Raw genomic sequence first — 12,359 nt, forward strand, 5'->3', positions numbered from 1 at the left:
TATTATAACCAGTATATGTCGGTGTGACCTGGTGTAACGCATGAGAGATTTTAGTTAGTAAACGCCGGTTCAATACCAAGACGACATATATATGTTAGAAATCAGTAGCAAGTTTGACGAACCCATCTAAGAATAATTTAGTAGCAAGCTCGAAACATCCCTCTGTGCAAAAACCACACGCTAGAACTGCTCGAAGAAGACGAGCCACCGGGAATACAAGGAGTGAGTAGTAGTCGTAAAATGCTAATAATCGAGTCCTCTGCTATGACTCTATTCCAAGTATAAATTTTTTCAAGAGTAGTAGTGGGCCTTGGGCAAAACATTAAAGCCCAAGCCCAAGTTAAAAAAATATCGACATGTCACCATCACCCAATCAATCACACAGTGTACTTTGGTCGGCGGATCTCAAGTGCTTAGTTTCCGACATGTGTCCGCAGGGAATCTGAGAAAAAGATTGATTAATAGATCCGGAAGAAGGAAAAAGGGAAGAGATTGGGAAGGGCTAACCTAAAAAAGTTTCCCTAGCAAAATTCGATTGGTGAACGACGATGATCTCCGATCTTCCAAGGGATTTGGCAGAGGAGGTGCTCTTTAGGATTCCGGTGACATCTCTGAGAGGAGTGCGATCGACATGCAAANAAGTTTCCCAAGCAAAATTCGATTGGTGAACGACGATGATCTCCGATCTTCCAAGGGATTTGGCAGAGGAGGTGCTCTTTAGGATTCCGGTGACATCTCTGAGAGGAGTGCGATCGACATGCAAAAAGTGGAACACTTTATCCAAAGATGGGTCCTTTACAAGAAGGCACATCGGCAAAGAAGAAGCAAAGAAGAAGCAGAGGAAGGCGTTTCATGTGGTGATGATGCTCAATTACAGGGTCTCTTTATTCAGCGTCAATCTCCGCTCTCCTACTCGTATAAAGCGTGTAGGTCAACTTATTAGCATGGAGGATGCAGATCGAGTCGGCATATCCAATATCTTTCACTGCGATGGTTTATTGTTATGCACACCCACCAAAGAAGACATATCTAGGCTTGTTGTTTGGAACCCTTGTTCAAGTCAAACATGGTCGGTCCAACCTAGAAACTCTTTCAACATATGGGACAGGTACGCTCTTGGCTACGACGAGCTGAAGAAGAACCACAAAGTCTTGAGATTTGTGGATGTATACGACTACAAAAACATGTGTACCCAACTTCGTGAGTTTGAAATTTACAGTTTTGGCTCTAATTCATGGAAGGTTCTTGATGTCAATCCGGACTGGGATATAGAATTTGTTCACCGTGGCTTGTCTCTACAGGGTAACACTTACTGGTTTGCCCGTGACAAGGTTTTCCCAGCAGGAGGAGATCATTCTTATTTCTTACTCTGTTTTGACTTCACCACTGAGAGATTTGGACCGCGTCTGCCTCTGCCGTTTCACCCTTTCGTTCGAGATACTGTAGCTCTATCTAGTGTTGGGGAAAAACAGCTTGCCGTGTTGTTTCAGCGATGCTCATCTCCATATACCTTGAAGATATGGATTAGCAGCAAGATTGAGCCTAATGCAGTTTCGTGGAACAAGTCCTTCTTAAAGGTTGATATGAAACCTTACACCGGTTATTCCTTCTGTTTTACGGGTGGGAGTTTCTTCGTTGACGAGAGGAAGAAGGTGGCCGTGGTTCTTGATAAGAACGTAGGTAGCTGTAACCCCACTCGTAACATAGCTCACATCATTGGAAAGAAGGGCTACTTTAAGAAAGTTGATCTTGGCAAATCTAGGCACCGACTTTGCTGGCCACTTGGGTGCTCTTATGTTCCGAGCTCTGTGCAAATCAACCAGAACACAGCCTAATCTATTATTGTCTTTATCTTCGATTTTATTATTAATTGACCAACATAGACTGCTGCTTTCTTTGTTTTGTTCATCCTGTTATAACTTTTATTATATCCATCGGATTTGCGTTTCAGTATACTGTCATGTGTGGTCTTGTTTGGCTCGTCCAACACGTCTTTTGTCTTGTAGATTTTATTATCAATTTACAAAGTCACAAAAAACATACTAAGCCTTCTTAGTGTTTGATGCCTTACTGCTTAATAAACAAACAAATCAAATGATCGTAGTATGAGAAGTAGACAAGACATGGTTTTGTAACAACTTCCCAAAGACAGGTGTTCACTACTGAACTCACCTGGAAACTTATCATACAACTACGCTTAGGCGCCTTTACAAACAAAGGGAGCTCTCCCAGTTAGGGTTTGTTAGTCACACTGATCTAAATTCAAGCCAACCACAACATCTAATGCTTGCATAAGTGCATTAGATATAGATATTCCCGTAAGTTTGTTTTGTAGATAAAATTCAGAGAGAGAATGTTGAAAGTTAAACGAACACATATGGATCCTCTTACCATTGTATATACACTGATGTTGGACACATTTCTGCATGTCAAGCAAATCTAAAAGAACCAGGAAAGAATTCATCTTTCGGAAGTTCGGAACAAACCTATGCAAATCCGTAAGGCCGTATGTGCGTTGTTTTGTTCCACTAAAAGGACCTATGTTAAGTAAATTAAGAAACCAGCAAGAAATACGGAAATAGGTACAATATTACCACAATGTATGTTATAGCTGCAAGACAATCATTACTGTTGTAGTCTAGAGCCTAAAGGATGATGGAACCTAGGTCATCTGTTTGGCTATCAGCTTGACCACTAACAAGATCACATTTTACCTTAAAAGACACAACATTCTACTTCTTCCCTATGTTCTGAAACCTCTTAGGTTTAACCCTGCTACTGGGTGCTGGTTTTTCAGTGTACCAAGTTACAAGAACAGGAGAAAGAATTCTATGAGTTAAACGTAAGTGCTTTATCTCCCTAACCCAAAACATTTGTCTATAACAAACTCATCATGATACTAACACCAATAATCACACCATTCACTCACACTCATGCATCCTTGCATCTTAGATTCTCTTCACACCATACGTTGCTGGCTCATTAAAGCAAAACTACCTGAAAAAAACCTTTGTAACAGAAGAATCTGGAAAGATATATATCCTACAAACATCTATACTAATCAAACTACATCCATCATTCAGAAAGACCTCAATTCCTACATATCAGTGTGACAACACAGTAATCAACAAATGTTTGAATAGAGCAAGGAAGAGTGATCCAGACAAACTATCTTTCAAGAAAACACAATACTTTCTTCATTGAATTTAATAATTTACACAAACCCAAGTTTCCCGTTTCATCCATCATAAACAAAGAACAAATCATCTCCTTATCGAATTGCAATACCCTTTTGTGCCCTACGTTACGAACCCTAATTTCCAATTCCCACAACTCATTTCTTAGCCTTAGAGAATCTAAGACAACGATACTTCTCACCACTCACAGTAATCTCAAGAGCACCGTCTTGATTATCCTGATTCGAAGCAGTCCCCATGAGAACGCTCTTCTCCTTCTCCAGATTCTCTCTCTCCATCTTCAACCTCGCTTCCTGTCTAGCGATCTCCGTCTGTCCAAATTCACAAAATCAGAATCCACACACAGATTTCCCCAAAACCCTAAAAATCAAAATTCAAAGAAAACGAACCTCACGGCGAGAGAGCTCAGCTTTCCAGGCAGCTTCTCGCTCAGCGACTTCCCGCTCACGCTCTTCGATATAACTCTGCATCTCTCTCTCCTTCATGATCCGATCTTGTATATCAGCGTCAAGTGCTTGCTTCAGCTCCTCCACAAACTTATCAACCACTAATTTAATCCTCAGCGACATCGTCTCCTTCACAAATTCTAACTACTTACAATTATCCTCTTTCCCTCACACTAACCGCTTCTACACATCAATAGAATCTATTCCTAGCCAAAAACTCACTTCCTGGTTTCCCTCTTTTAATTACGGCGGAGCTTCACCGCCGGCGAGATTCCGAGCTTGCGTGAGAACTGAGGAGGGACAGAGACATTCACAACCTTTTGTTTTTATTTTTCCTTTCTAATCTTCTTCAGAGAGGGAAAAATAAATAAAAAGAGTGAAAACAAATGGGCTCTTATTGGGCCTACAGAACTGGATATGGGTCACACGTGTGGCAGAGGATTTTTTGGATAACACATGTTAAAAATTAGGGTTTTGTGTTACTCTCCTCTTCTTCAAACCCTAGAAGAAATAAGTGAGAGTGGTTTGCTTTAGCCGCGGAGGAGGAGTCAGAACTCATACGCTGCAAACATGGTTCGTCATCTTTGTCTCTCTTAGTCTCATATATTCCACAAGCGTTTTCGCCATGTTTTCTCTTTGGTTTTGGTAGTTTGTCTCAATCTGTGAATTCGTTTGGTGCGGCACGATAAAAATCTCTGGTTGTAACTAGGTAGCATTTCGATGTAACTATGTAAAGTTAATTGCTTTGTGCGATTTGTGATATGGGTTTGGGATCGATTTAGAAAATGGCGTTGTTGAGATCTAAGAAGATAGGATTCGGTTATCCTTTGATTTGAGGTCTTGAATGATGGGACTTTGTTAGTGATTGAGGTTTTATGAAGATGTAATGTGTTTTGATGTTTATATTTATTTGTTTTTTTTTTCTATAGGCAAGAGGTTTGAAGAAGCATTTGAAGAGGCTCAATGCTCCTAAGCATTGGATGCTTGACAAACTTGGTGGTGCTTTTGTAAGTCACTTGTGTTGGATTGAAATCTTATTAGAACTTGGTTTTCATTTGATTTGGTGCTTATAATTGCTGTTCTGTCCAGGCCCCCAAGCCATCTTCTGGACCACACAAGTCTAGGGAGTGTTTACCCCTTGTCCTTATCATCAGGAACAGGTTGAAGTATGCTCTGACTTACAGAGAAGTGATTTCGATCTTGATGCAAAGGCATATTCAGGTTGATGGAAAAGTGAGGACTGACAAGACTTACCCTGCTGGTTTTATGGGTAAGTCTGGCTGTGGCTGTTTTTGTTGCTTGATGATGTTTATGTCCTTTTGTCTCTGCTTCTTTGATGAATGATCTAACTAAAGATGCATAATTATTCCCAGATGTTGTGTCAATTCCAAAAACAAATGAGAACTTCCGTCTTTTGTATGACACCAAGGGACGTTTCCGTCTCCACTCCATCAAGGATGAGGAAGCTAAGGTTTGTTCTCCTAAATCCCTTACATTCTCAAATACTGAACCCCTTGAAACTAAGCTGAGTCTGTATTCATTGCTTTAGACTTACGTTGGAGGTTCGATGAATCTTTATGTTGATTACTAGTTTGTAATATGTTCTAACAAGTATCCTTGTTTTTGTGCAGTTCAAGCTTTGCAAGGTGAGATCTATCCAGTTTGGTCAGAAGGGCATTCCCTACCTGAACACATATGATGGTCGTACCATCCGTTACCCCGACCCGCTCATCAAGCCTAATGACACCATCAAGCTCGACCTTGAAGAAAACAAGATTGTGGAGTTCATTAAGTTCGATGTGGGCAATGTAGTTATGGTCACCGGAGGAAGAAACAGAGGGCGTGTTGGTGTGATCAAGAACCGTGAGAAGCACAAGGGAAGTTTCGAGACCATCCACATCCAAGACTCAACAGGACATGAGTTTGCTACAAGGTTGGGAAATGTGTTCACTCTCGGCAAAGGAACAAAGCCATGGGTGTCTCTTCCAAAGGGTAAAGGTATTAAGTTGACCATCATTGAGGAAGCCAGGAAGAGACTTTCTGCTCAACAAGCTGCTTAATACTGTACTACTCTGTTTCTCAATTTTCAGAACAAACTATGCGTTAGTTTGCAGCAGTCTTTATGAGTTTTACTTTCGTTTCAAAACTTTATCTTTTGGATTTTTATGAGCTATTTTTTTGGACCTTTTGTGCTACTTGCGAGTTTGGACTTCAACCTTGTTACTTCCGATAGTTTTTGAATTGCCTTAGTATCACTGGGTCACATTTTATGAATCCTAGAGATATCATAATCCCTGTATAATAACAATAAGACAAATGTCTCTTCTAAAACATGTGGTCAAAATATACCGAATAGTTTTTACAATTTCCCGATCTCGATGTCATATTTTGGTGTGGAAAACAAGGTTATAGTTGTATGTTCAAGAAAAGTCTTACATTAAAATTGGTGCAAGCCTACACTCTTACGTGTCTACTTCAAGAATGCTCCATTCATAGATGTATCGTTACTGTCGCCAAGTTCACGTAATAGTGGAGTGATTATTTTCGAATCCTTCCTTACTAGAAGATGCTATACTCTGTGTTTCAGAACAAACCATGCTTTAGTTTGTAGCACTTTGGATGAGTTGAGATTACTTTGGTTTTCATACTTGTCTTTTGGGATTATTATGTGCTATTTTGGGACCTTTAGTCACGAGTTATAACTTCAATTTGGTTTCTTCTGATAGTTATTGAATTGCCTCTAGAATCTCTACTATTTAAAGGCCACATTCTTGTTACAAGTGAAATCCCAACCTCCGCTAATAACAGTAAGACAATTGTCACATTTGTACATTTGGTAAAATAATGATTGTGCTTTTCATATTTCTCATGAATCGGGTGGATGGATCTGGAATTCTTGATATATGTTTAGAGGCCACTTGTGTTAGTGTATGAATAGTACTAGCAGAGTAGTAATCTAAAAGTGGATTTATTTATTGTTCTTGTAATCATTTTTCACTCTTAATATTCTAACCGATTAGAATAATTTGATTGAAAATGTTTTTCTTATGAGTGGATGTTTAAGAAAAGTCTTAACATTGATTTTGGTGCAGAAAACCTACGTGTCTACTTTAAGAATACTCCAGCCTCCAGCAATGGTTATTATACTACCGTTACTGTCGCTAAGTTCACGTGATAGTGGAGTGTTAATTATAATCAATCTTATAGAATCGTTAATCACAGATGCTTAAAGATTCTTGTTCTTGGTGACATGGTCAAACAAAAATAATAATAAGAAGAAGATAACAACAAAAGTCGACACTGACGTCAATGTAGAACCAAAGTGCCTCGGAAATGCAAGAAAACACTCAGGTATTTTCAAAACAATGTATCCACCGTAATGCATGCAATGCAATGCATGATGGCACTATTTTAAGCTCGAGATTTTATAACAATATCAAAGAAGAGAATAGTCATACAAAATATATATCTATTAGAAAAATCTATATCTATTACCTGCTATAAGCTGGTATGGGTTGATGCAAGTTTTTAAAACATGTCATGTGATGTGAATTGGTTGTGGACTCAACATGGTAAGTTTACAGTGAATAAAAAAAATCCAGCAAATTAAGAAAAGACTTGTGAAAATTTAACAGAAAACTATTCAATTTGAAGAAGCAAAACTAAGGTTTAAAATTACATCCATTCATTTAAGCTATAACTTGACTTTCCTCTAAACAGGGAAAACAGTTTTACTTTTTTTTTTTTCTAATTTAAAACTATTTTTTCTTTAAAATAAAAAACTAGAAGCTTTAAAGTTATGAATTTTTTATTTAAAAAAGTCAAAACAAAAAAAGGCCTCATCGTTATATTATTTTATAATTAAAATATTTATATAGTAAATTTGATAATTTCTTTAACTTGTTTTGGATTAAAAACAATAAATCTATAAGATTATACGATGAAAGTGTCCCAAAAACTATAACCCTAATAATCATCCCGAAAAGTGTTGATGTGCTTAAATTAAACCCTAGAGCTACTCTCTCATATTAAGAGGTCACTGCAGTACTTAGGGGTCGAATTCCACAAGGACTCTAGATTACACAATGGATTATAAAGTTTTATAATTAAGCTAAACAAGGTTATTTAAATTAAGAAAAGCAATGCAAAATATTAAATAAAAGTTTTGTAAATTCAGAAGATCAAAAAAGCTAGGCCTAGGAAATTTCTCAGTAAATTACAAATTATTAAATCAAGAAATAATTAGGATTCACACAATTAAGAACAGATCTAGAACTCTAAACTCTTTTGTAAAATAAATCAGTTCTCACTGCAAATATTATCTAAATTTAAAACCAGAAAATCCAAATCTCTTTGTAAAATTCTAGGTTAAAAATCAGCTTTAAAAACAGGGTAGATTGTTCACAAAGTTACTAAATCAAATCTCTTTGCAAGAAGTAATTTTGCTCATCAAAAGGTTTTATCAGGAAAATCAATTATATTCTCATATCAATTTATTTTTCTAAAGTATTAATTCTAGGTGATCAATCAAGAATTAATGATGAAGAACAACCTATGATGAAAATCTAGAAAGATATTGAATCCTAAATAAACAGATCTAACAATTCATAAAAATCCTTGTGAAAAACCATAAATCTAACAAGCAAACTACTAAGACATATTCAATGAAGAACAAAACATAATTCTGAATAATAAGCAATTGAAATTAAAAGAGTAAAGAAGGAGTTCAAGAATTCTTCTTCTACAAAGCAGATCTCCCTCTCTCCAAAGCTCTCAAAATCTCACAGGGTTGCACAAAATAAAACTTGCTAGAATAAAAACTTTTTGGGTTTGCAAAACCTAAAAACACTATATATATGTCCTAAAACACGTCAGGGACTTGTGTTGCAAATATGGAAAACTTCGGCTGAATTTGTAAAACTTCCAAAACTTGGCTTCTCTCGCAGACAAAACAGGGTGTCGACCGACACCAAGGTGGTGTCGATCGACACCATCACTCTTCATCGATTCCAAGTTCGTTTCTTCAGGATTAATGCTCCAAAATGTCCAAATTGCTCCATTTCGCTCCATCCATGCCAAAATTCTAGAAAACATGTAAAGACTCAAAAACATCTTAGAAAACAAATCAAAAGACTCTAAAAGACTCCTTATATCATGGTTAAAAACCACAAAAACCATGATATATCAACTCCCCCAGACTTAGCCTTTGCTTGCCCTCAAGCAAAACATAAGCTTAGACATGTGAAAGAGGTTTGAAAACAGGGAACTCACTCAATTGCATGATGATTCTTATTCGCACTCTTCATTTACCTGACTCAAAAACTTACTTCTTATACTTAACCATGATAATCATCAACATTCCTTATTCAAATCCCACAATCCTTTGGAATCTCTGAAATCTCCATTATCATCTCATTACATAAATTAAAGCAAGTACAAGTGAGTTCTTACCTTGGTGTATCGATCAGTGGCATATGGACTCTCTTCAAGCCAAAACATTTTTCATATATCTCCTTTCCTCTCCCTTTTCTCACTTTAAAGGAGTTGATTTTTTTTTTTAAATCAAAGGTGTAAGCGAATACTAGGGTCATCGGTAATTTACCTACCTCTCTAAACTGATCAAAATCATCTCATCTTTTATTCTCTTTTTTCTTTTCTTTTTTTTTGATCTTTCTTTTTAAAGTACTGAAGGGAAGAGACAGGGGAGACATACTTTAAAAAATTGCACTGTCTTGTATGGCCCGAAGAAGAAGTCTAGTCCACTGATTTCCAACCCCAAAGTAAGAGATTAAGTCCGGTTAAAATCCTGATAAAAGTTGAGACAACGTTGGTTTAACGAGATATCCATTGAATAAGGGCTTTCAGGATTGTTGATACAACTCATAGTCTTTCTAAGCTTCAGTTCTAAGATCAAGAATAGTAAAATAATCATTAGAGTGTTAGCCAAATAAGAGAAATCATTAATCAAGATCATAATTCCCAAAGACAAAAAGAAAAATTTGAAAAATTTGACTCAAACTTTATGGTTTTGACTGACACAACTGAAACTCAAAAACAAAAATGTAGTTAGTAGATAGCCTCCCCCAGACTTAAACAACACTGTCCCTAGTGTTATCAAGTAAGAGGAAAGCTAAAAGAAACAAAAATGTATGGATATTGTAATGAAAAGATGAACTGATTCTCGGGTTACCAGCTGGTGTCGACCGATACCATTTCAGTGTCGATCGACACTCATCATGAATGGTGGTTTGTTGGCTGAAACTCTTTGTTAGTTGCAGATAGTTGTGTTGATGGATCAATCTTTGGATGATTACTCTGTTAAGAAACACTCAAACACAAGTTAAAAGCAACATGATAGATAGATAGTTCATAATTTCAAACAATAATCAAACAAAAACTGACTCAATGCAAAAATGAAAATGACTCAAAAGGAAAAGAAAAACCTAGAAGTGGGTTGCCTCCCACTAAGCGCTTGTTTTCAGTCATTAGCTTGACTGTTTTGAATCTCAGGCGTCCGATGGATCGGAAAGTGGCAATGAATGCTTCCGATAAAAATGTCCTATTCATCCAAGGTGGTATATAAGCTTTAGGTGCATGAGGTCTGCCAAGGATGTGAGGAACAGGACCAGGGCGGGATTTAGGGACGGGTCTTCTTTTATGTCCTACAAATGTCCTATTCTCTACGATAATCTCGTGGCTTGGTTAACTGCAAAACAGTTTTTGTATCTTTGAAGGTCTTATTGATGATAGGAGGGGGATTAGGTGAAGAAGATGTGTACCTTGGCCTTACCTGAGAACTCTGGAGTGTGGAGTGTTGAGTTGTCTGTTTATGAACAGGTTTATGACTTGGAGCATCAGTTTTGGACAAGTTCGGTCTCGGATGTGGAGGGGTGTCGACTGATGCTGATAGGGTGTCGGTCGACACTGAGCCTGTTGCTCGAATATCAGAAATTTCTTCAACAGAAAAAGTTTGTCCATCAATAGTAGGAGCTCTCCTCAGCTTATGCATCTCAAAGTTCATACTTAAACCATCCACATTCAATGTTATGTGTCCCTTCTGCACATCTATGACGACACCAGCTGTAGCCAAGAAAGATCTTCCTAAGATGAGAGGGTCGTTAGGCTCTTTATCATACTTCATCACCACAAAGTCAGTGGGAATCATGAAGTTTCCAACCTTAATTGGAATATCCTCTAAAACACCTTTAGGAATTCTTTGGGATCGATCAGCTAAGATAAGAGATATCTAAGTCGGCTTAAAATCTGTCATCCCAAGTCTCAGAGCAACATAATGTGGAATCAAGTTGATGCTAGAGCCAAGATCACAAAGTGAGTGAGCAAACCTTCCTGTGGAGATAGAGCAATCAAGTACGAAGCTTCCAGGATCTGGTAACTTCTTTGCAATCCTACTCTGGATCATTGCACTCACTTTCTCAGAGACAACTACCTCTTTCTTCTTCTCTTTCTTCCTCTCTGGAGGCTGGTTCAGCAGAATTGCACTGACATCTTTTGTAAGTAGTGCTCCTTCCTCAGGGCTCAAACCATTGGATACCATTCTCTTCACATACCGCTTAAGTGGTGGTGAAAGCTTAACTACATCAATCAAAGGCATCTCTATCATCACCTTGCATCTAGCTTCCTCCATCTCCTGTTTGGATCTTCTTGGCTTAGGAAAAGGAATCGTCGGTTGGTACACCCTTTCAGCAGCTGCTGGAACCTGAGATTTTGCAGTTTTGGGTTCTGTCTGAGAGGGGTGTCAACCGACACCCAGGTGGTGTCGATCGACACCATCATCTGACGTTGAATTTTCCGACTCGGGTTTGCCCGATTGCTCTCCTTTTTCTGCAGAAACAATTTCACCATCATTCTCATCTCTCACTGATATGGCATTGCAAGCATGTTTGGGGTTTGTCTCCGTTCTTCCAGGAAGAAAACCCTCTTGTCTCTTCACAGATCCAACAGTCTGCGCAACCTGATTTTCTAGCTTCTTAACATGGACATTCAATGCATCAATTCTTCCAGTATGCTCTGTGTAAACATTGTCAATCTTCCCATTGAATGTCACAGTCAAATTCTCCTGACCTTGCAAAAGTTGCTCTAGCATAGCTTCCATCTTACTCTCGGCAGAAGTCTGTGGAGGAGGATACTGATAAGATGAGTTCTCATAGGTTCTAGTATAACCATTGTTCTGTTGCTGCTTCTGGTAATCCGGTTTGGGAGTATAGCCTGAAAAGTTCCCACTATAAGGTATGTTGCTTTGTTGATTACCGAATCTCTGACCCTGATTTCCATATACAAAGTTGACATCTGCTTTTTCATTCCCTGTCTCAGGTGGTGGCTCAAATGTCTCAACTTCAGCAGCAAAGTGAACCGATTTTTTACCCACAAGAAGATTATGCACTGAATCTAGCTTAGCATTGACTGAAGCAAGCTGGTTTGCATCAAATCCTCCATGCAATCTCTTCCTTTCAGTATCTGCTCTCTTAGTGCTATTGCTGGAAGCCAAATTCTCAATCAAAGCTTCAGCATCTTCTGGATATCTCGTCTTGAAGTTCCCATGGCTGGCAACATCCAAAGCTAACTGATATTCCCAGTCAATTCCTCTGAAAAAAATACTTAGCAATTGCACTCTTGAGAAACCATGGTGTGGACAGTCCCTCTGATAAGCCTTAAATCTCACCCAAGATGCCTTGAAAGCTTCATCAGGTTTTTGCTT

General features: G+C 38.2%; 3 protein-coding genes across 4 annotated transcripts; 2 read left to right on the top strand and 1 right to left on the bottom strand.

The window, feature by feature from the left end:
- On the top strand, positions 416–1,975 carry LOC104767037 (F-box protein At2g18780-like). 2 transcript variants are annotated; one of them, XM_010491058.2, is made up of 2 exons: positions 416–631; positions 758–1,975. In XM_010491058.2, the coding sequence occupies exons 1-2, from the start codon at positions 549–551 to the stop codon at positions 1,833–1,835; spliced, it is 1,161 nt and encodes a 386-aa protein (XP_010489360.1). In that variant the 5' UTR covers positions 416–548; the 3' UTR covers positions 1,836–1,975. The 2 variants fall into 2 exon arrangements, with proteins under 2 accessions (XP_010489360.1, XP_010489359.1); XM_010491057.2 differs by having other exon boundaries at positions 417–538; positions 665–1,975.
- On the bottom strand, positions 3,169–3,977 carry LOC104767038. Its single transcript, XM_010491059.2, has 2 exons — positions 3,587–3,977; positions 3,169–3,508 (listed from the first exon to the last, which is right to left on the bottom strand). Exons 1-2 carry the CDS (start codon positions 3,764–3,766, stop codon positions 3,335–3,337), a joined length of 354 nt encoding a protein of 117 aa, XP_010489361.1. The 5' UTR covers positions 3,767–3,977; the 3' UTR covers positions 3,169–3,334.
- Positions 4,121–5,892, top strand: LOC104767039 (40S ribosomal protein S4-1). Its single transcript, XM_010491060.2, has 5 exons — positions 4,121–4,216; positions 4,573–4,650; positions 4,733–4,913; positions 5,017–5,114; positions 5,275–5,892. The coding sequence occupies exons 1-5, from the start codon at positions 4,214–4,216 to the stop codon at positions 5,701–5,703; spliced, it is 789 nt and encodes a 262-aa protein (XP_010489362.1). The 5' UTR covers positions 4,121–4,213; the 3' UTR covers positions 5,704–5,892.

This window comes from Camelina sativa, chromosome 19 (assembly GCF_000633955.1).
Source record: "Camelina sativa cultivar DH55 chromosome 19, Cs, whole genome shotgun sequence".
Classification (NCBI taxonomy): Eukaryota; Viridiplantae; Streptophyta; class Magnoliopsida; order Brassicales; family Brassicaceae; genus Camelina; species Camelina sativa.